Raw genomic sequence first — 23445 nt, 5'->3', positions numbered from 1 at the left:
TCATTCTGGCCTGCCTTCTCTCTATCTCACAGATTGCCCTGGGGTTCCTGCCTGGGCGATCCCTTGATATTATGTGGCATTTATCAGTGATCTGGCTTCCCTCTGGGGTGCCGAAAGCTAGAGCTTCTTCCACTTCCCGTGACAGTTCCTGTGAATGGGGGCATGGTACCTAGGCCCCAGGGTGGCCAGGTCAGGCAGGGGGACTGTCACGTGCCCCTGAAGATGTTGCATTGCTGCACACCTGGGGGCATCCCACCCTCCAACCAGGACCAGCTGCAGAATTTGCAAGATGAGAACCTGGAACCCATTCTTTAAACATGAAGAATTTCAAGACAGTGACAGCAGAGCCTGAAAGCAAGCACACGTGCCCATGAAGCCAGCTCCGCCTCCATCGCTGTCCCATGCTCACATTCCCTGACCCCAGGGCATGGCAGCCTTTCCCTGCAGGGGCTCCAGAAGGTCCTGAGAAATCAGGTCTTTGCTCTTTCTGGTCCTAGTTCCTCTTTTCCCTAACTTAGGACAAGTCTGGTGTGCTTAAGATCACCCCTGGTCCCTGATGACCAAATAATCACATAGACATGCATTTTTCCCTTTTCTTGGATCAAAAGCTGGCTCCCCCCGCATTGCGCACATGACATGAGAACAAGATGAAGCTGAGTTTGTTGTTGACTGCACTCAGGGTGAACAGCACCTTGCAAAACGGGCAGGGTCCCAGAGCAGGAGGATAAGGTCAGGATTGATGGAGAGTTAGAGGTTTGCTTTAAGGCCTGTATTTCAATGCAGGTGTTTGTTGAGATTGGTTGAGAATACTGATCATGTCTAGGATTGATGGAAACCTCAGGATCGGGAAAATCTTCGCGTGCACATTGTCGATGTTTTCAGTGGAAGCTGATGGATGTTGTTGCCGTAATGAACAATGAAAAGCAGTTATGTGGGCAGGACGGACGTGGAAGTGCAGAGGAGACAAGGGAATAGCAAAGTGAGGTTACTCTAGACGGTAAGGCAAGGTTTTGGTTCAGTGTCTCAGCTAAGTGTGCGGTGGATGACTTGGGATCTTGCTCAAGATGAGTGATTTCTCCACAGCCTGGTACCCTCCTGGCCAGCCTGCCTCCACCAACACAGACATATTCTGAATTATCCAGGGACTATAGACCAGAGTCAGGCCAGGACCGTGCACGCTACAGTGTCCTCCTGTCATGGTAACAAGAACCTGTCTTTCCTGGGGTGGAAATAACATCACTGCACTGAATTGGGGTCCTTGCTTGCAGACTGTGGATTATTGCCAAGAGCGGGATGGGGGAAGGACAGGCAGGAGATGAGAGAGGGCGGGGTAGCTGGAAGACCATCTCCATTATTGGGGGGGTGGGGAAGGGTTGTTGAGAAAGAACAGATTTCTCCAACAGCCTTTTCAGTGGAAACAGAAAGACCCAGAATGTGGTGGTGACTTCATAGAGCTTGATTGCCATGGAAACTTAGGTAATTTCTAAAGCAGCTTCAAAAGCTTCCGTCCCTATGGCTCTTCTAGGATGTTCTTACAGAGGTGTGCAAGCTTCAGAGAAAGGGAACTTGTCAGGCAAGCCTCTGGCTCTGAAATGAGTCATAAATCAAAGAAAAATGCTCATTCCTGAAATAAAACAGAGAGACCCCTACTAGTGGGCATAAAAGTGGCTCCTGGGGAAACAAAATGGAGGAGCAGGTATAAATGAGGAGGAATCTCCTCTCTCCTGCCCTGGGGGGTTAAGGACAGGTAAGAATCGGCATCAGAAATAGCCAAACCCGAGGAAGGGAGGAGGGGAGCTCTGCCCACGAAGCATCTTGTCACCCTCACTACTTGGATGGCTGAGATGCTTTATTGTGAACACAGGAGTTAGGGCCCCTCCTCCCTCTGGGTTCAAGCTGGCTTGAACTGGCCTGGGTCCTTGAGCTGGGGGGCAGGGCCAGGCAGCCCCACAGCATACAGGCAGGCACACCTTTGAGCCTGGGGCAGCCCACCTGTGCCTCACTGCAGTGATGCCCCCTATGGTTGGGGGTGGGGAGGAGCTTGGCATGGGGAGAGCTGAATGGGGGGCTGGTGATGGCCTCGAAGCCCTAGGGGGTAATCGTGGGAGAGTGATTCCAGGAAGGCCCTAAAGCATTACTCTGGAGAAGGTTTATAAAGATGGACGCAGAGAGGTAAAGGAATTCTGCTCTGGTAGACATACCTTTCCATCCTAACAGACCTTGGGCTTTGGTGAGTGACGGTGTGCATTTTATCCCCAAGTATAAAATAATTGGAGAACGGGGGCCTGTGTGAAGCTCTTCTACGTCCCTGACATTCTGGACGTCTCCTGATTTCAAATATACTTTCCTGTTAACCGGATTGTGTCTCATACCACGTGTCTTGATTTGGGCTTTGGAAAAAAACACTCTCCCTGTCTATAGAAGCCACAGGAAGATCAAGGATACCCAATGTGGCTGTGAAAGAGGCCCACGATACGAAAGAATTCTGGGTCTGAATTTTCAGCAGTGAAGAGGACAAGGACAGCTTCACCCATCCAGGGAGAAGGTGCTGGCCAGGCAAAAGGGGCGGAAAGGGGATCAGTTATGATTTGGGTGACGCGGGCAGTTCACAGAGCTCCAAAGGTGGAGGGGGGGAGGAAAGGCCTCCATGGACCTTCAAACCCCCATGGGAGGCGGGTGGAAGAGGCAGGGTGGGAGAGAAGAGCTCCCATTTCAGAGCATCTGTGCCGTATCGGTGGTAGATGTTCAAACATTGATGCTTTCATCTTCCCATCAGCCCTAGTTTTGTAGAACACAAACTAGGCCCAGAGAGCCACAAAACAAGCAGTTACGTAAATGGTGGAGCCTGAAACAAGGTCTTCAGGTTAATACCCACTCTTTCTTCTTTGTTCCTGGGAAGGCTCCTGGGCCAGTGCCCCTGGGGCCGAGAAGCAGCCTGAGCCATTAACCAGCCAGGCAGACAGGCTTACTCGCAAGCCTACATTGACACCCGAACCAGAATGGTCCGGTCCTCCTCACCCCTATGGGTAAGAGGCAGGCAGGTGTTCATTTGGGGGCAGGGCAGGAGGCAGAGGGGTAGAGAGGCCAAGAAGGGAGTCACTTCTACTACCGGAGTGTTAACAATAGCATTAAGTCCAGATGTGGTGAACCCAGCCGCGGGTTCACCACCTGTAAGATAGTAGCTGCCTTCTAGGATTGTGCTAAGAAGTCACTGAGAAGTGGGCCGTGCTGAGCATTGTCCGGCGTGTAATGAGCCTTTCCTACGTGTTTATCACGTGCTCAGTTGATCACTGGCTCTTACCTTCTTTGTGGTTCCTAGCGCTTGCTTCAGGAGTTTAAGGTCACATGGTTCCCAGACCAAAGGATTCCAACTCAAATCTATTGGACTCTGAAGCCCAGGTTTGTACTTAGCATGCAGGGCTAGCTCTCAAATAAAAATTAAGTCGTCGACATGTTTATGAATCTCAGGCCACCATGATCCATCATGGTGGGTGAAGACTATCGTTCTTGGGGGCACAGAGAAGATGAGGCTGACTCTGTGGAAGGGAGGTCTCAGAGAAATAGGAAAACGAGCGTCTTTGGCCAAGAGCCTTATCTTTTCGTATGCTCTAGACAGAAGACAAAGCTTGGGGCTCATGGAGCAAAAAGAATAATCTTATTACTTCTGTAGCTCCGCCACCAACCCCCTCATCTCTTGAAGTCTGGTTTCTGTTGCCACCATGTCTCAGAAGCTCCTTTCTAGGAGACCTGCTTCCTCCTGGCTGTTCTGCCTGTCACCTGTCCTTGAACCTCCTTTTTCTGACCTCACATGGATTTACCTGTCTCTGTTTCTCAGACTCTCATCTCTTGTCTTCCATGACAGTACACTCATGACTTTTCCTTTCTTCTGTGCCTTTTCTGTTTTCTTTGCTCTTTACTTTACCTGTAAGTGTGGACTTCAATGCTATTTTCTTTTTCCCTACAAACATGTCTCCTTGTCACCAATATCTGCTGTCGCAGTGACAGTGACCTCTGCACGGATGAGTCTGGAACCGGTATGGAATGGCCTTTGCTGAGCTCCAGCCTCATGTTTTTAACTGTTCTCTGGACGTCTCCACCCTTCTGGAACCTCAGACTAGCCTTGAGCTAGACTCGTGCCTTCTCTGTATATGGTATGCATGTGCCTTATGTTTATGGCGTACTGGCTTACTGTGGGTGCCTGACAAATGTCAGCTTCTGTCCTTTCCCTTCTCCCTATGAAATGAGCTGCTTTTCTTGCCTTCCCCTGCACACGAGTCTGCCAGTCACCTCTGAGTCATTGCTCACTTTTCCAGTGTCACCCATACCTTAGCGTTGACTGTCAGCACCTGCCAATATTTCCTTTGCCATATTCTTTGTGGCCGTCTCGCTCATGTCCATTCCCTGAGCACCACTGGGGCCCTTAGTACGATGCTGGCGTTGCCAGTCGTTTAGCCCTGGGTGGACATCTGTGTCCCCAGACTCTGAGCCTCCATTTTCTCATCTGTAAAACTGAGGGGATGCCACAGTGTTAATGAAATAGAATCATATATAGGAAAATTATCTAGCAGAGGATACGTTTCCCAACTCTCCACTTAATTCAACCTTTACACCATTCCGTCTTTCTAAAATACACCTCTTGCCATGTCCTTTCTCTGATGAAAGCATTCTGGGGCTCCATGTTGCTTATCAAGTAAAGGTCAGTGTTGCCACCTGGAGTTTAACGTTGGCCACAGTCTTGCCTCCAGACTCACCTGCAGCCACACGTCCTGTGCTCCCTCCGCACCACCCGCCATTGCCTGCCTCCATGCCACCCTGCTTGGCCTGACGAAGTCCTCTTCTTCCTCAAGGCTCAGTGCTCACTCAGCATCTTCTAGAAACCCTTTGAATCAGCTTAACTAGAACCAGACTCTGCCTCTGAACTCAGACATCACTTTGTCCCATTTTGATGGCACTTACCTCATTGTAAATATCTCCGGGAGCAGAAATCGAGAAAATTTCTTATGTCCCCTCTGGGTCAACCCTTCATGGTGGCAGGGGGCCTGTTCCTTGCTGGCTCCTCCAGTGGTCATTTGCCCCTCTTTATTTTAAACCTTAATATGGTTTCTAGTAACTTTGACTTATTGGATTTGGGTCCTTTCTGCTAAAGTAAATAGATTAAAGTCAGGACCATCTTCCTCCAACAGTCTTTCAAATATTTGAAGACCACTCTATAGCACTTCCTAAGAACTGCTTTACAAACTAAGTGCAACTGACTAAGCGTTGATTGAGTGCCTACTGCATGCTGGGCATTGTGCTAGCGCCCAGGACACACAGATAAGAGCACGGATGGTCCCTGTACTTAAGGGCCACCCAGGCAGTGGTGGGGGCAGCGTGGTGGGTGCCCTAACAGAGGGGCTGTGCGTGCCCAGAGAAAGAGGAGCTTTCTGTGCCGGGGACCCCAGAACAGCCCCAAGGGGGCTAGAGATTGAGGCTGAAGGAAGAGTCAAGTCAACTCGCCCTTACTGTTGCCCTCAGGGGGCTTTTACACCATTGATAACTGAACCTGCACCGAGACCAAGAGTTGGCCACTTTCTAGAAGCAGTATGTCAAGTCTTTCTTTATTCGTCCTTGTTTAGGATTCCACGTGTCATTAATACATTTCCGTTTTTATATTTCTCTGTGTAACTAAACTCTGTCATGAATGAAGCAAAAAAGAAAGTCCTTTTTATATATTAAAAAAAAAAGCTTAAGCAGCTTTATGTGAAGGTAAAATGTAAATCTAGTATGATATTTGACCCCCTAATTTTGGCCCTGGGTACGAAGGAATGCCAATAGCTGTGTCCTTCCCACTACTCCCCCCACCAAAACCTAGGAACTTAAAGATTTCACCACACTTTCAGGCTACAATTTATTTAATGAAAGTACCCCCTCTGGCTCAACTCTTAACATTTTCGGACAAGTTCCATTGCCATCACAATTCCCAGAAGCCTCTGAGTCTAGCTTTTTATGGTGCCTGAGTTAGTATGGCCAAGGGGAAGTTGGACGGTTCTCTCTTGATCTCAGCATTCCCATCAGGGCCCATAAAGTAGGAAACCTCTCTCTCCAGGAGGACACGCCACCTTTCAAGACTCTATTTCCCAAGGGAGAAGAGGGGACTAACTTCTCTGGTGAGGTTGGCCAAGAGGCTGAGCTCATAGGGCCTAGCACCATCTGAGTCCCCTACCCCTCCTTGCTTCTCTACACGGGCAGCATTCCCAGGTCGAGGCCCCAGGGTCAGGCTGGCATCAGGAGGCCTATTTGCCCTTCTTTTCTGGGCTCAGCAGTGTGAGTCAACACTTCAGGATGAGTGTATCTGCTTTGCAAACCTGAATGTTCCCTTAGGCAAATCATCCTAAAATGTCAGCCTGGGGGAAAAGTATGGGTGCCCTTGAATGTGGCCAGGGGTCAAGCCACAGTTGCCATGCCAGCCTTATCATTAATAAAGCTGACATATTTTTGCCCCACCGGCCTCCTTTCTGTGACTCTTTTCTCACTAGAGTATGAGTTCAGAAAGCCAAGATGAGTAATTATCATCCCCCAAATCTCCAAGAGAAAAGAGGAGCGAAAAGAGGTGCCCAGGTTGAGACCCATTGATGAGCCAGGAGGAGCCGGTGGGAGGGGAGGACACCTTCCATGGATTGGGGTCCACACTGAGCTCCTGGGGGTTCCTCTTCTGACTACCAGCTTCCTCCGTCCCCTGGGTTCAGCTTCTGGCCAGCTGGGAAGCTACAAAGAGCCTTAGTGAAAGAAAGTTAATGCTGTGATCTTGATTCGTTTCCTTTCTCGACCTCCCCACCCTCCACCTGCTGGGAAACTCCTGTTCCTCCACAGGGCTCACCCCTCTTCATGGCACAACCACGGAGCAAAGCTGTGTACAGGTTATGAAAGGTCTTCCAAGTTCTCTGAACAATTCAGCAGTGAGAGTTTCATTACCGGAGCCATGAGTCTGAGTGCTTCCCAGAACCTCCTCAGGGCTGCCTTTGGTCACAACAGAGGCTCTTCTCCCCATCTCATCATCTAGTCGATAGGTCTTCCCGAAGCACCACTGTGTAGGGGGGAGAAGAGGGCTTCTCTGCTTATAATGCCTCCAGTCCAGCTCCAGAGACAGTCCACATGTGGGAGGAATGAGAGGCAACGTAACAAGCGGCCAACGCATGGATTTCAGTCCTGGCTCTCCTACTCGCTAGCTGTGTGACCTTGGGCAGTCTCCTTCACCTCTCTGTGCCTCAAGTTCCTCAGCCAAACCTCATAAGATTGCTTGGAGGATTAAAAGAGCTAACATGTGTAAAGCCCTCGCAACGATGCCTGCCATGTTGTAAATATTACATATCAGTGTTGGATCCGTATAAAACCATATATGTGTTCAGTGACCCAGCGGTGAGGTGACATCATCTCAGGGAAAGGTCAGACCAAGCTAACAAATGTCCCAGGCATATGGAGACATAAACCAAACCAGGTGGCAGGCTCGCCTGATCTGGCTACCACCCCAAGCCTCTTCCTCTCCTAATTAACACGGCATTGGCTCCGATCAGATAGGGTAGAAGCCTGAGAGATTTCTTTCAGGAGCCAATTTCTTCCAGACACTTAAACAGCTGGGCCCCCATCCTTCCCCATTTAAAATCAAGGCAATTTCGAGCAAAGCCTCATATGCACACTGATGTCGAGTAATGGCATCTAAGGGTCTCCTCCAGCAGCCCTTCTGTGCATGTCAGGGGGTGAGAAGCAGTATCTTCTCTCAGGTGGCTCATGTTTGACAGAATGACTGGCAGCCCGTCCTAGAGCAGTTCAGAGAGAACGGAACCGTCTTGTCCCAATGCGGAGAGTCAGGGCATCACTTAACTGGAAGGACCTTAAGAGATCTGGTCCTTCCCTCCGTATAGTACGGTGGAGGGATCACGGCAGAGGGATGCAGTGATCTGCCTGCTTCATGGGCAGGGATGGGACCAGAACTCAGATTTTCTGATTCTTGGCAGAGTTCTCCTTCTACTATGTGCATCCCCATTGGCTGTAGTTCTCCTACCAGGAAGTGCGTGTAGGCTGCCTTACTTACCTCTGGGCCAGGAGGGCCTTGGCCCACCAAGACAGGATTGGTACATAATGATTGCTGTACTTGTGCCGGGCTTGCTGCTGGCCCTGGCAGGTGATGTGGCTTGCGTACTATTTAGGAAGATCAATGACCAGAGCAACCAGGAAGCTGTCGTGTCAGAGATGGTTTGCAGGAGGTTTTGAATTACTTCCAGCATTGTCCCGAGCATGAAACCCAGGATAAGATTGACCTCCGCCCTAGAGATTCTCCACGTTTGCTCTGCGGACCATTGTCATCCACCAGGAAGGGTTGGCCTAGAAAGGAAAGGAGAGAAAAGAGAAGCAGCGGCAGGAAGATGGCATGCGCTAAGTGGCTTTACTCTTGGAAGCTCACTGTTCACAGCTTGAGAATGTTCCTTTCTGCACAGCTGTAGATGCCACTCTCCATTTAGTTAAGAAGCCAGTTGGATCCCACCAACTCTCAGCTCTGAACCAAGACCCAGATGGATAGGAAGCTCCAAAGATTCACACTGAGAAGGATGTGAGACTGTGCTCTTGGTTCCTTGCCTTTCTAGAACTCCTCACCTGTACATGTATGCCCACCATATGGGAAGCTCAGAGCTCACCACGGACCACCCACCTTTTTGCTCCATAAAGCATGAAATAGCCCAAGGCAGGTGGGCAGAAGTGGGGTGGACCAGTGGTGACTTTTTCTGGGGGATTTTTTTTTAATGGGGGTAGTGGGAGCAAGTATAATGGATAGTTCTCAGATGTTTCTGCAATCAAATAGTCGGAGGTTTTATGGCAAAATCAGATATTTGCTCTGTCGCCTATGCTTTGGGACCTCTAGCAAATTATTTAACTGGAGATGACTCTGGATTATATCACGTGTGTTCCGTGCTGCGCATATATGCACACACATGTGATCACAGCCTCAGGAGGTGCAGGAGTCACAACACATGAGACTTGGCTTGAGTCAGGTGCTTATGTCTGAAGGAGTCACTGGGATCTCAGAACGGCTTCCTGGTGAAAGAGCGGTGGTCATATTTTAACAAAGAGAGGAAGCTGTGCTGTGTAGACTAGAAATGATAAAAAGACAACTCTCACAGTCCACGATATAGTAGGTGTTTAATAAACGAATGTGGGAGAATTCTAGATACCGCCCCTGTACGTCCGAGGAACCAGGTCAGAAGCTTTGCGGCACCTTGGAAAGGTCCCCAACTCCTGTTATGTGGCTATTCCCAACACTGCTATTGGGGCTCTTTCCTTTGCCCCATCCTGCTTGACCCCCAGGCTTACAAGCTGCTTCACAAACCCACCGGTGTCGTCATGTGACTAACCCCTGCCGGGTGCTATAACCTCTCTGAGCCTGAAGAGAAGTTCTGTTACTGAGGATGGTCTGTCTCAGGAACATGGTCTGACGTCTTCCAAGTCCCATAGTTCTGGTTCCACAAAGGCCACAGAATCAGGAGTCCTGAGTGAGCCCTTCCTCTGGTTTCTGTGGAGAGCGTTGCTTCCTGGTGTGGCGTTTACCCTGGGGCGGGGCCGGAGGGGACGTGGAGTGGGTGATGGAGAGGAAAACAGCAACCTCATTTTTTTCTTGTCCTCCAGAACAATTTTTCTTCACCTCCCTTAAAGCCTTCCATTTCTAATATTATACCTTACATATAGAAAGCAATTTTAACTTCTGTAAGCCTTTTCACATTTATTATCACTTTTCAAAATAATCCTGCAGAGAGGGTATTATTCCAGTGCGGAATGTCTGTGAATATAAAAAGGCTTCCTGAAGCCCAAGGTGCCCAGTGAAACACGGGTAGGTGCGCACATGCGTGGGGACGCGCGCACACACAGGCAGGTGCACGAACCCCTCAGCGATCAGAATGGTTTAGGAGGAGGAAAAGGATGGGAGGGCCAGGCTTGGTGTCAACTTCATTCCCCTCTAGGTTTCAAAGCCTGTATTTTCACTTGAAAGCCCTAGAGCCTGGTAGTCCATTTCTTCTAGTGACATGGAGTTCATGCTCAGTGCTGTGTGTGATGCAGAAGGAGACCTCACTACCACACCATTCTGGAGAAAGTGGCAGTCTAGCTGAACACAAACTAAAACAGAGGACAAGAAGGGGTCCCTATAATTGCCAGGTTACCTCTTCCAGACCATAAAAGCTTTATGGATTCAGGGGGAAAAAATGTGAGTAATCTTAAGTTGGGCATACCCAGAGAAGGCTTCTTGGGAGACAGGGCTTGGCTTGGACCATCAAGGCTAGCTACATAGACTCTGTGTAGACCGGGGTAGAGGATGGAAGTGTCTGACTCCGGTGAAGGACACCAGACAAAGGTTCTTTAACCTTAGTGAATCCCCATCACAAAGAGCACTTGAACACCACTAATGCCGTCTTCCATTTGCCTAGCCCTTGAGATGTTTGCACAAGTTCGCAAAGGCTCTGTCTTTGGTAGAGAAGCCACAGGGCCATGGATGTTGTGATCAAATCTAAGTCTATACCCAAAAGAATAAATGGGTCAATGAGTATTGAGTGGAAGTAAGCATAGATACATTGGCGAGGAAGACTAGCTGGGGAAAAACCCAGAAGATGCCAGCAGCTATTGTTTTCTATGGCTATGTTTAGATGCCTGTTTTAGCTACAGGGTGTCTGTAAAGTCCGGAAACAAAGATGGTCTTATTTTATTGTAGATTGTAATGTTATGGTAATAAGCCGGTTATTATGTATTCACCTGTTGCATTAGATTGCTAGGGCTGCTAAAACAAAACAAAACAAAACAAAACAAAAAAAACAGACTGGGTGGCTCAAACAAGAGAAATTTATTTTCCCACAGTTCCGGAGGCTGGAAGTCCGAGATCAAGGCATCATCAGGGCTGTGTTCTCTGAGGCCTCTTTCTTGGCTTGCAGACGGGCCCCCTCTTCCCATGGCCTTCCCTCTGTGCGTTCAAGTGGCTGGTGTCTCATTGTATGTCCTCATCTCCTCTTCTTGGAAGGAGACCAGTCAATTTGGATTAGGGACCCCTGATAACAGCCTCGTTTTAACTTGATTAGCTCTGTGACAGCCCTATCTCATATGCAATCACGTTCTGAGGCACAGGGGTTGGGCTTCACCATAGGAATTTCGCGAGGACACAATTCCGTCCTTGACATCAGTGCTTCCAGATTTGGATTTGGTGACCACCCTGTAGATACGTGAAAACAAAGGCATAAGGCTCCAGGTTCTAGGCTGGGAAGCTGGAAGCATTGTCTTTAGAACCAAGGCCAAGCTGTGTGCATGGGCCAGTCCTGCTCAGTGCTTGAGTTGGGGATGTTGCATTACGGGGGCATACGCATGCCCAGACACAGAGCAGCCTCATAGCACGTAGACACAACCGCGGGAACGCACACGCTGCTTGCCCGGGGATGGGGCTGGGGGGGCGGCGCTCCTGCAGTGTCTCTGCCTAGAGCGTTTGCAGAGTTTGCAGGATGATGGATGATTTGGTCCAAACTCAGGGCGCCGTGCCTTGCAGGGTGTTCTCTGCAGCCTGTCACCGCTCCGTGCCTCATCCCAGCAAACCCCTAAGGCACCTTGGATGTGAAACCCCACATGGCCTGCCTGTTGGCTGCTGCTGATGCAATGGTGTATAGTTCAACAGTAATTTATATTCCATGCAGGTCTGAGCAAAGCTATAAAGTGCTCTTGAGAGCTAAATGCTGCCGAGGCATTTAATCTCCGCAAAGGAAGGGCTTAGTATACATCAGCTTCCTAGGATGTGCACGCGGGCGTTGGAGGAGGGATGGATCCTTTTTCTGTTTGCCGATTTGCTTCTTTATGGTTTTAAAGATCAGAGAGGGGCTCATGGGGGAGTGTCTGGGGGAGGACCTGGGCTGCTGCGCAGACGTCCCTGACCCCTGGCGCGCACACTCACAAGGGCACATCTGCAGCCACCACTCCACAGCAAGCGGGTGGACTTGGGTCAGAACAGAGGCGCTTTGGCCCCAAAGCAACGAGGGAATGGATGCGCGAGGCCCAGGGATACACAGACGCCATTCCTCATTCCCAGGGGCAGAGAAAGTCACGCAGGTGGATTTCCTGCCCTAGAAAGCTGCAGAAATGATACTCCAGTGAAGTTTTGGGCACCACTGGGTCACATAAGGAATAGATGTTTGGGAAAGTGCCTGTGCACACAATGCGTAACTGCCCTGAATTCCCGCGAGAACCTCGAGGGTCTCGGTGTCCTGGCTGACGGCTTCTTGAATTAGGAAGAGCGTTTCTGCTCCCTAAAGACCTCAGTGTTGATGCTATTTCTACACAGGGTCCATTCACGTGGCTTCAATGACAATCCCTAAAGAGGTCAGAGATACATGCCCCCCCCCGTGTGTGCTCATACAGCAGCAGCCACATGGGAGGCCCTGCTCACACCTTACACACCTGCAGTCCATGCTCAGGAGTGCGCTGAGCAGGGGGTTAACACCAGAACTCTGAATAGCGGCTAAAAAATTATTGAGCTTTAAGGTGGTACCAGAGTGGGACCATTATTGGGCTGCCGATTAAGTGTTCCTTGGTGACGTCTCAGGGTGGCAGAAGAGTTAGCTGCCCCAAAACTGCGCATCCCAGCGTGGCATTTCTCAGCACGTTCCGGGCATCCATGTCTCCCTCCTCACCGGGTGAGGCCATGATGGTTAATTTAGTTTGCAAGCAAGGATGCGTCGGTCACTGTGGCAGTACCACCGATGGGCGCCAGAGCGGAGAGAACGACAGTGAAGGAACCTGCAAGGGTGACTGATACGTCCCAAGTAGCCCAGGACTTTCCGGTTTTAGGATGAAACCCCCACATTGCAGGGCCACCCCCACCGCCGGCCCCTAGGCAAACGAGGATGGATGATCACCCTCCTGGGGAGGCAAGATTTTGGAAGAATAAAGAAGTCAGGAGCGTAGGGGAATTGGGGTCTGTGGGGAAAGTGCTGGAAACCTGTGTGTAGCCAGGGAATACCTTGACTATTGTGTGTTGCTGGGGGTTGGGGACACATAATTACGTAGTATAGGATATCACGTAATATCACATGTCCTGTGACTCGATCATGTAGTGGTGGAATCTCCAAACAGAGAAGAAGGGGAAGGTGCCCGAAGGAGTGTGTTATGTGGGATGAGAGCTTGGGAACCTCAAGTCTGTGAAGACGAAAGGAGGATGAGAAGCCCTTGCAGGAGACGGGGCGGGACAGAGAGGTGGCACGGAGCCGGGATCAAGGGGCAGCTTGGAAACTGAGGGAGGAGATAGCAAGCAGGGGAAGTCGTCAAACCGCTGAGAACCTGAAACTCCCGGGGGGCGGGGGTTGCACTGGAATCTACTATTTGGCAACCCGGGAGGCGCTAATTAGAGATGGCAGGGATGTGGAGGAGGTGCGTGGGGAAGCTGTTTGCTGTTGGAACGGGAGCTGGCAGGCCGGCGTGGAAACCGTTTCCTCTCCCACCCCCACTCGAGCCTCAGCTGTGCCTGGAGCCGAGGGGGCGGGCGACGGGGCGGGCAGCAGCCCGGGGGGCCCCCCGCAGGCCCTGTCCTCTTCCAGCCTCGGCTGACGGGACACAGACAGGTGTGACCAGGGCAGGGCTGTGGGTTTGCAAGGTGATGTCATGGTCGTGAGTCCTGAAGAGCTTCAGGTGGGAGCGTTATCAAAGGAAGCAGGTGGCGTGTTTGAACCACCAGAAGGAGGCATTATGTGTGCCTAGTTCCTTCTACCTGTTGGCCGTCCTTTCCACTCCCAGGTAGGGTTCGCAAACAGGGACACTAGAGGGGTCTGGAGACCACTGTTGTCTTGGAGCCGGAGGATCTCACAGCACAGGCTCTCCGTCTGCGGCTACGTGGGATGGTGCCGTCTCTTCTAGATGGACTTCTGAGCTCTGAGTCCTTGCAAGTGAGGGTCGTGGCACAGAGAGGGGCAATTAGATTTCACTTCTCCATCCAACCAGCTGGCTGGCCAGGGCTGGCAGCATGGAGGGCCGGGCTGAGTAGGAGTCTGAGGCCCCTTCCAGGACCAGTGGCAGTGAGAGCTGAGACTGCTTTTTCTGCCAAAGACGTGCACTTGCAACTATGAGAGCAGCCGTCAGACTTTGCTGTCGGTGTCCAGAGCTCGTCCCTCTAATGGCGAACCTTGAGGTCCTCTTGCGAATGGACAAGCCCGGTGCTTTTCAAAAGTGTTGAAATCACTGGACTCCTTTCTTCAAATGAAATTTCACACGGACGCAGATCAAAGCAGGGCTATTCTGGCCAAAGAGAGGAGAGAGGGCTGGAGCCTCTTCTCCTCCCTCTTCCTGGGACAGCTCCTGGGACAACAGCTGGAAAACCACTGGGGAGGCACTATTTTAGAAGGAGGCCAGGGAGGATCTCTCTGGGAGGATGACATTTGAGGGGTGAAGGTGAGAAATGAGTCCAGATAGGGAGGCAGGGTCCACTCGGGTAAGGAGTATGCATTTCGTTCTGAGTGTGATACAAAGCTATTGGAGGGTTGTAAGCAGGGGAGAGAATTATGATCTGATTAAGTTTTTAAAATATCACTGGCTACTCTAGGGGGGTCAAGAACAGAAGGCAGGCTAGCAGGGACTTGTTACAGCAGCTCATGTGGGAAATGACGGACACTGAACTAGGCTAGAGCAGTGAGCATTTTGGAACCGAGAGGCACAGGGACAGTGGTACGTGGGCATGCCTTCTCATCTCTGCATAGAGACCTGGGGCAGGGGTGCCGAGGGTGAAGGAGGGGCACCCTCTCATGAGAGGATTGACACTTACCATCTACTACCGGCTATTCTTCCCCCACTTCCTAATGACTGCTAGATGTGGGAGGGACCTCACAGCCCTCTGCTTGGTCCTGTCTGGTGCTCTTTTCACTTTATCCTCAACTCTTCATTTATGTATGTATGTCTCATAGCCCCAACGAGATGATAACCTTTTTTTTAAAAAAATCTTTTCTTTTTTAGAAAGATGTTATTTATTTATTTATTTATTTATTTATTTATTTATCAGACAGAGGGAGAGAACACAAGCAGGGGAATGGCAGGGAGAGGGAGAGGGAGAAGCAGGCTCCCCGCTGAGCAGGGAGCCCGATGTGGGACTTGATCCCAGGACCCTGGGATCATGACCTGAGCTGAAGGCAGACGCTTAACCAACGGAGCTAACCAGGTGCCCTAAAAAAATCTTTTTATTTTAGATTTAATTAAAGATTCTTAAGAGCAGGATCTTCAACAAATACTTGCTGATGAGCTGTTTTGTGTCGTGGAGCCACTGTCACGGGGATTTCCCCCCTCCCCACCCCAGACCTGACGTCACTTAGACGGGACCACCATTCTGGTGCTGTCCCTACCCCCCTGGCCTGCATCACACCTGCCACTTCTCACAGTCAGGTCCGGAGCACACAGCAGAGCCTTGCTCTGGAGGGAGGAGCTTGGGGCAGAGTTCTTTTCACTTAACTGCTCTACTCTGACTGTAGTTAGCCTCGGAATCTGATTGGAATTAGGCCCAAACCCCAAGCCGTGGGGGGAGTTGTTAAGAGGACGTGACTATGCACTATTTCTTGGGTCCTCACTTAGGTCTCAGTACGTGCCCGTGGAGAATAAAATGACGGATCCTGACGACCGAGCCCCACAGGCTCCGGTCGGCTGCTGTGGGGGCGAAGGGGGCCCTCACGCTCTAGTTTGGGTGCACGAAGAGGAGGCCACCGTCCTTCAGCTGAGACACGGTTTCCATAGAGGCTTTCAGCATCTGTATTCGTTCCACCAGAGAACCCCAGAGAGTTGTGGTGGCAGCAGGGGGCAGGGGGCATTCTGCACCCCACACACCCCAGTTAGTCACCAGTTTACAGGTCTGGTTGTTGAGGTCCTCACCGGAGAGAACTGGGTCAGGCAGGATCCTCACCCACCTTTGTCCCCCCATCTCGTCCCCTCTGGGGAACTCTCATCAAAGTCCGTTGTGAGGCGGTTTGTCAGCATGTTGCTGAAAAGCAACGGCAACACGTTGTCCCTTCAGTCCATTTATCGAGGACCCACAGGATATATGCCTGCATATATCCATGTCTTTTTTTTTTTAAGATTTATTTATTTATTTGAGAGAGAGCACGAGCAGGGGGAGGGGCAGAGGGAGAGAGAGAATCCCAAGCAGTCTCTGCGCTGAGTGTGGAGCCCAGTGCGGGGCTCGATCTCACAACCCTGAGATCATGACCTGAGCTGAAATCAAAAGCTGGCCGCTTTACCTACTGAGCCACCCAGGCGCCCCTGCATATTTTCATTTCTAATTATTAATGCACGTCTTCAAGTTTGAATTCGTAAGTGCGGAGGTACGTAAACCGATCAGTCCCTGAGTGCAACAGAAAACAGTGGCCTAATGTGGAAACTAAGAGCACATGTTCCAGCTCTTCCCTCTTCGTCACACACAACTTCCGAACAAGTTGCTTCGATGACTGGCTCAAAGGACCAGCTTTCGGGAGAGCCCTAGAAGTTTTCCCCCATCGAGGGGAATATTGACAAGAGCTAACAAATTTTAAAAGGTTCCAAAGTCGTAGAACAACCGTCAGGAAGTTAAAGCAGGAAGATCCCCAATTAACTCCATTAACATAACACAACAAGATGTGTGCTCTCAACCAGCTGGGCCATTTCCAATGGGTAATTAGGTCCACACGGACCTCATCTCTTTACTCTCAATTTATCAACCACATCTTTTCTGTCCTTTCCTCTCTACTTGCGGAACATACCATTAAAGCAGTAGATAGCCAGCTTTTGCAGCTACGGGCAACTTGGGAAGATCAAAAGTTCTGGAGGTCAACCTTCTCCCCCAGATCAATCACTGGATTTAATCAGGATAGAGCACCTTTGGATGGGAAGAAATGTCTCCATTTTTTAAAGCATCCTATGTAGATACAATTTATATAAAGTTCTTGGGTGACCTCCTCACACACAGAGCTTCGACATATAAGATGATTCAGTCCACATCTCTGCCTCAGAACTTTTTTTTAAGATTCTATTCATTAATTTTAGAGCATGAGCAGGGGGGTGGGTAGAGGGAGAGGGAGGGAGAATCTCAAGTGGACTCCACGCTGCGCACAGAGCCACGACCCTGAGATCATGACCGGAGCCAAACTCAAGAGTCGGATGCTTAACTGACTGAGCCACCAGGCACCTCTCTAACTCAGAACTTTCTTTTCTTTTTCTTTCTTTTTTTTTTTTTAAGATTTTATTCATTTCAGAGAGAGAGCATGCCTGAGCAAGGGGAGGGGCAGAGAGACAGCGAGTAGCTCAGAACTTTCTATCAGGCTCCAGATCCATGGTTCCGAGTGCCTCCCCAAGGGCAGCTCAGATTTGACCTCAGCATGCATGCATGCACTCACACACTCACACACTTCCTGTCCTAAATCTAAATTTTAGTAAATGGTATCTGCGCACTCAGGTTCCCAAACCAGGCAGTGAAAGAAACATACTTGAGGCACAGCAGGCCGGCTCTGGTTTGTTGGAATGTGAATTATTTGCAACTGGTGTCAGATTAGTTCTTGCACTTCCAGCCTGTCACCTTCTCTCTGGCCACACCCCACAGGCTCCCCCTTCCTTCTGCACCCCCTCTGCTCCTTCCCTCACCTCGCTGTATTACACAGAGGCCCTCTGCCCCAACCCAAAGGTCTCACCAGCCTGATCGACAGAAATCAGCTGAGGGACTTCTAAAACCAAAAGATTCCCATCCCCTCCCCCAAGAGGTGCTGACTCTGCAGGACCGAAGTGAGATGTAATCCACTGTGGACACTGTGGTAGAATTCCGTCTGAACCCCAGCACACAGCAAGAGGGACCAGATTGCTTTGTAACTCCCCCATGCTTGGGACCCCCGTTCTACCAGGCAGTGATGGCGCCATGTGCATGCTTGGACACACACGCACACACACTGTGCACAGATACATAGGCGCATATCCATACACAGAAACACAAGTGCGTGAGCACGTACACACACTTTTTATTTCTGGGGCACCTGAGCCCAGGTCATCCCTGACGCACGGCTTCTGGTTGCCTCTATAAGGAGTGTTCGCTGAATAATTATTCACTGTGCCCTGCTCCCTCCACGCCAGTCCCCACCTCCCTTCATCCTGGCCCTTGCAGCATGCTCCTTAGTGGTCTTTGGGAACGCAGATCTGAGCCCCCGAAGGGTCTCCATGGAAAGCTCAGACCTCTCGGCTCAAAGAGCAGTTCACCGGGCACCTGGGGCTCACGGTGGCTGCTCCTCCAGCGGCCACGTGTCAGAGGCGCCCTTCATCACGTGCACATCTGTCTAGTGACATCTTTGTTCCCGGGTGGGATTTCTTTCTTAATCTAAAATGAAGTCACTAAGTCAAAGGTGTGACTGTTTTGAGGATCGCTTTCCTGTAAGGAAACACCAGCTTCTACTTACTTCCCCTGGAGTCCATGGGTTGGTCCATTTTATTGCTCCCTCATGAGTTTTAGAAATAATCATTAACAAACATAGCAATATAAAAAACAAAACTCAGCTGATTTGATTATGTTGTGTTAGTCTGGTTTTATTTTTCAAGTCTTTGGTTATTGGCAAAATTGAGCGTTTTTCACACTTATTGCTCAGTTGTCATTTTTTCCTCTGTCCTCTGAACTTCGCACTATTGAGTTTCATCTTTCTCGACTAAAACCTTTTCCCAACTTAGTGGTCCCAAAGTGTGGTCACGGGACCAGCAGTATCAGCATCACCCAAGACCTTGATAAAAATCCAAATTCTCAGGCCCCACCCAGATCTACTAACCAGAAATGGTGGGGGGTAGGGCCCAGCCCTCTGCTTTAACAAGCCGTCCAATCCTGCAGACTGCCCTACCCCAGACTGAGTGATAGAGAATTCATCTGGAACTCAGGTGCATAACAGGAGGGCCCCACCTTGCCTGACACCAGTCTGAGCACAGGGGATAAGACTGCACACTCTGGAAGTAGCCTGCCTGAGTTCCTAGCCTGCGTCTACCGGTTACTAGCTGTGTGATTTTTAGACAGACGGCTTGACCTCTCTGGGCCTCAATCTCTTCAATCAAATAGAAGTAGGGACAAAATAGGGCTAATAATATAACCTACGCATAGATTTATTTAGTTCTCTAAATACAGTTTCAATACATGAAATACAGTTTCAATACATGTTAAGCACTTAACACAGTTCCTAGCACACAATGCTTAATAAATATTAGGTACAGCAGCCGGCAGTGTGGACATTGAGCTTCGCACACGCTCATGGGCCTGAGGCCTGGAAGAAATGAGGTTGGATCTTAAGGAAACTTGGCCATCAGGAAGCAGGAAGTCTTATAATAAATATAAATATAATCCCTCTCCTCTTGTTCCCACACCCTAAAAATTATGCTTCTCCCTCTTCTTCCTTCTGCTGACCCAACATGGCCTTCTCAGACTTCACAGGTCCTTCCTCTCCCATCAGTGCTGACAAAAGGACCGAGAGAGACAGCCAATATTGAGAAAAGCTCTTGAACTCATTCTGGGGATACTGCATATCTCTAATGGTTACAAATGGGTTTATAATTCTACGCATTTTTATAACGTTCTGTCTCTTAAAGCAGCCTTCTCATTGAAGGTTCCTAGGAGTCACTTCTTTTAAAAGAGGAGGTCCCCTCATTCAGTAAGTTTGTGAAATACTCATAAGGCTGGGTTAAGACACATGAGCTCATGTTGCTGTGGGTGATAAATCTTCACGGGCGAGAACTCACGTACAGAGTTTCCCGGAGACTTTGACCGCTGCCACTTCGTAAAGGAATATCTCCTAGGGGCACTGTTCCATGGAGAACACTTTGGGGACTGTTGCCTTGCAGGAGAAGGAAAACCCAGTGTTGTATGAGAACATTTTATGTAGGAAAGAATAGAGATAGTTTTTCTCGCTTAAAAAATAGCAAACGGGGGAGGGGGAAGGTGTTTTCTGTGTCTCCCAAGAAAGCGAATTTGCCGTGCTTTAAAAAAATGAATTGATTCCTCCTCTTCCGCCCCACTACGCACCCTACATCAGACTCTCCTGTGATACTCATTTAGTAGTTTCCCACAGGAGAGACTTGCCAAGTTTTTCCAAGACCAGGCAATTCTTGGAGAGCAAGGAAGCCACGATCTCTTCACGCTATTCTCCTCTCTGAATATTTCCAGATATCGATCTTGTTCGCAGGTGGCCCGTACCTGGGTCTTCTCATCTTTCCTACTCAAGAGAATTGAAAATGCTGTCTGTCGACCTCACTTCTCTCTCTCTGTCTCTCTCTCTCTCTCTCTCTCCCTCCCTCTCCTCCCCCCTCTTCCTCTCCCTCACCCCACCCCGTGTTCCCTCCCTTGCCCTCCAGGAACCTTCTGCATCATTTCACTGTGCACCTGTGTGGCCGGAATCAACTTCGAGCTGTCACGCTACCCACGCTACCTGTATGGACTCCCCGATGACATCAGCCACGGCTACGGATGGTCCATGTTCTGTGCGTGGGGGGGCCTGGGCCTCACACTAATCTCGGGGTTCTTCTGTACCTTGGCCCCTTCTGTCCAACCTGTCCCGAGGACCAACTGCCCTAAATCCAGACCCGAGAATGGGACAGTGTGCTAAAAAAACAAACTCATACACATATATATATATATAAATATATATATAATATACATATATAAAACAGAACGAACTCAAGGTGATGCCAGTGCCAAGGAAGAGTTGAGTTGGCTCAGGCACCCGCATCTCGTCGGACTCTGTGTTGCCTCATCACCGAGGCGGGGAAAGCGTTCCCATCATGCGGCTCTTCCATCCCTTCGTAACTTTTGGCTCCATGGTTTCTTGAAGACAGAACGAACATCAACCCCATGATAGCGTCCTGACTCCCGTCCCTCTCGAGGATGGGGTGGGGGGCCGGGAAGGGACATGTCGCCGGTGGTCTGAAGCGGCATGGATGTAGAGAAGGAGGTGCCCTCCGTTGGGCCAGCAGTGAGGACACCACCCCAACACCGATCATACCGCAGAGAAACAAAGCCCTTAGTTCCTAGAATGTAACCAGATCTTTGAGGTCATTTGCAGAACCATTTCTCCTGATCTTCCTGTTCTGATTCCCTTCCTGGCCCACCAGCGACACACGAGAAGTGGAAGAGAAAACAGAGCGAGCAGGACGTTTTCTCTTTGTTGCCAAACTTTTGGACCAAGTTTTGGAGGTGGGAAGGGGGAGAGAGCAACGTGCTGAGAGGCGAGATCCACGTCAATAAAAGGACACTTCCGTGGATGCTGAGAAAACCCAGTCTTACCTTCCAGCTGCCTTACACCCAGTTCCACAAGAGGCCGCCTGCCCCCGCCCGCGGTCCTACACGGGCAGATTGGAGCCTTGGAGTAACGCTGTGATGTGTGCGTGCGTGCGTGTGTGCGTGCGTGTGTGCATGGTGACTTCCGGTGGTTTCCTTTCTTTCCTTTTCACCTTTTAAAATGGAAATACTGCATCATGACTGTTGTCTGCCTCCTTTGTGGTGGTTTCGTGGCCCAGGGCAGAGGCCCGAGACCAAGGGAGAATAACGAAGGGGCAAGCCAATGCACGTGCCCGTTCTGTAGCTTCAGATCCCTGGAGTGTGTGCGCGTGGTGGGTGTTCTCTGAGCGTGGGGTTTCAGCGCTTGTGTTGCATTTTTCCATTATTTGTGATGTGCAGCTGAAATTCCCAGAGGGCAGAACCGAGAACAGACCCACTGGGCCTCCGAGGGCCCCGTGGTCCTTCACGTCACAGTTCTGGCATGCCGCAGGATTTAGTCCTCTAAGTCTGGAAGTTCAAGACAAAGCTGGGCACAAAAGCCATGAGAGAAGAGGGAGAGCACAGTTCAGGAGAGAGAAGGAACGTTGCCTCTGTTGTTTTTGTACAAGTACGTATACCAAACCAAACCAGACCTTCACTCCCCATCGTGGAAGCTGTCCTTTGTCACTGGACATCTACCCCTCTCCTAGGGGCGACCTCTGTACAGATGAAAGAAAATGGGTCACATGCAGAGAAAGCACCTCCATGTCCCATGGGCTCGAGTTTGTATGATATCATGTAAATTAATGGAGAACTCTTGACTCTTTCCATCTTCTTCCTTTCCCTCTTGATATTCAAGGCCATGCATCCCCAAATAGCCATCTTAGTGGCTAGCCCCCAAACAGAGGTGGTGTAAGTCCAGCCCAGTGTCTCAGGCTCATTGCAGCAAATTGGCCCTGCAGGTGTTGGCGAGCCACGAAGTCAGCCAGAGTTGTGGAAGCTGTAGGGATGAGTGTCTGCTGGGAAGAGTGGACAGGAGCAGCTGACAGTCACCTCGGGGACCGTGCGGGCGCTGAGCAGCTCTGGGGAGGCAAAGAGTGAATCCCCGAACTGCACAGTCATGGGTCAGCCATGTAGCTGACGCCTCAGTTGCTTCATAACTAAGGGTGCTTGGGGCACTTTGCCAACAACAGCTCAACAGCCTTCCTTCCCATCCAAGCACCTGTCTCATCGACCTGTCTTCTGAACTATCTTCCTATCAGTCCCACCTTTCCTCACCTACAAACCACCTCTCCCTCTTCTGTCCACCACGCTGCAAGTCCTGCCTGTCTCCTCATCTGCTCTTTTTGACGGTGTGTGTGTGTGTGTGTGTGTGATTCACATCCAGATAGGACATCCCGTGTCCACGAATGGACTGAATGTGGGTCTCTGTGTATGTGTAGCTCTCTGGTGCATTTTCTGTGTGTTTGTATCAGTATAACCTGGACGCGGGTGTGGGTGTACAACTCAAGCCTTCTTTCCCAGCGACACTGGTCAGCTTCTGCGAAAGGTCTCGTGTGTGTGCCTGGGCACACATGTATGGGTGTGCTGAGAGAGGAGGGGTGAGGTGTGCAGCAGCAAATGCTATTGCCTTCCAATTGGGCTGGTTTAAAGGATTTATTCTATGAGAAGAGAAACCATTTTCAGGAAACCCCAATTTTTCTATTGTATACAGAACTTTAAAAAAATGTTTTCTTGAAAAGTTTGATTTCCCCCTTTGAGGCATACTGGGGCTTGAGGGAAAGTGAGGAACATCCGAGACTGAGAGGCCTTGTATCTTCCTTCCAAGCGTCTTGAGTGGGCCAAGCAGCGAGAGGCAGGGGTCTGTGAGCGTCTGTTCAGGGCCAGAGGGCTTGTCTGTGACCAGACCCAAACTCCAGCTGTTTCCCAGCAGGAAAATGGGGAAGGAATTTCTAAAGGGGGCAACTTGCTATCATTCAAGCTTTTCTTAAGTAGCCATGTTTGAAGATACTGCCTCACCAACCTGTGACTATTTATACCTTCCTTTTTTTTTTTATCCTGTGCTTGCCATAAATGGATCAGCCACTCTTTCCAGCTACTCATCTTTATGATAGACCCTTAATACCGCGTATTGTGTCCCTTCAAAACCTTCCTGAAATGTTAAGAGATTCCTAAGAAAGAAG

General features: G+C 50.1%; 1 protein-coding gene across 1 annotated transcript in view; it reads left to right on the top strand.

The window, feature by feature from the left end:
* The window catches only part of TMEM178B (transmembrane protein 178B), a 323401-nt gene extending 302789 nt beyond the window's left edge, over nt 1-20612 (top strand). The window contains exon 4 of the mRNA XM_008697336.2: nt 20362-20612. Coding sequence (XP_008695558.2) covers nt 20362-20612 — 251 coding nt within the window. The remainder of the gene's footprint in view (nt 1-20361) is intronic.
* The last annotated feature ends 2833 nt before the right edge of the window (nt 20613-23445 follow it).

The sequence above is a fragment of the Ursus maritimus genome, unplaced genomic scaffold (genome assembly GCF_017311325.1).
Source record: "Ursus maritimus isolate PB19 unplaced genomic scaffold, ASM1731132v1 scaffold_3, whole genome shotgun sequence".
Classification (NCBI taxonomy): Eukaryota; Metazoa; Chordata; class Mammalia; order Carnivora; family Ursidae; genus Ursus; species Ursus maritimus.
This window is presented reverse-complemented; position numbering and strand designations above follow the sequence as displayed.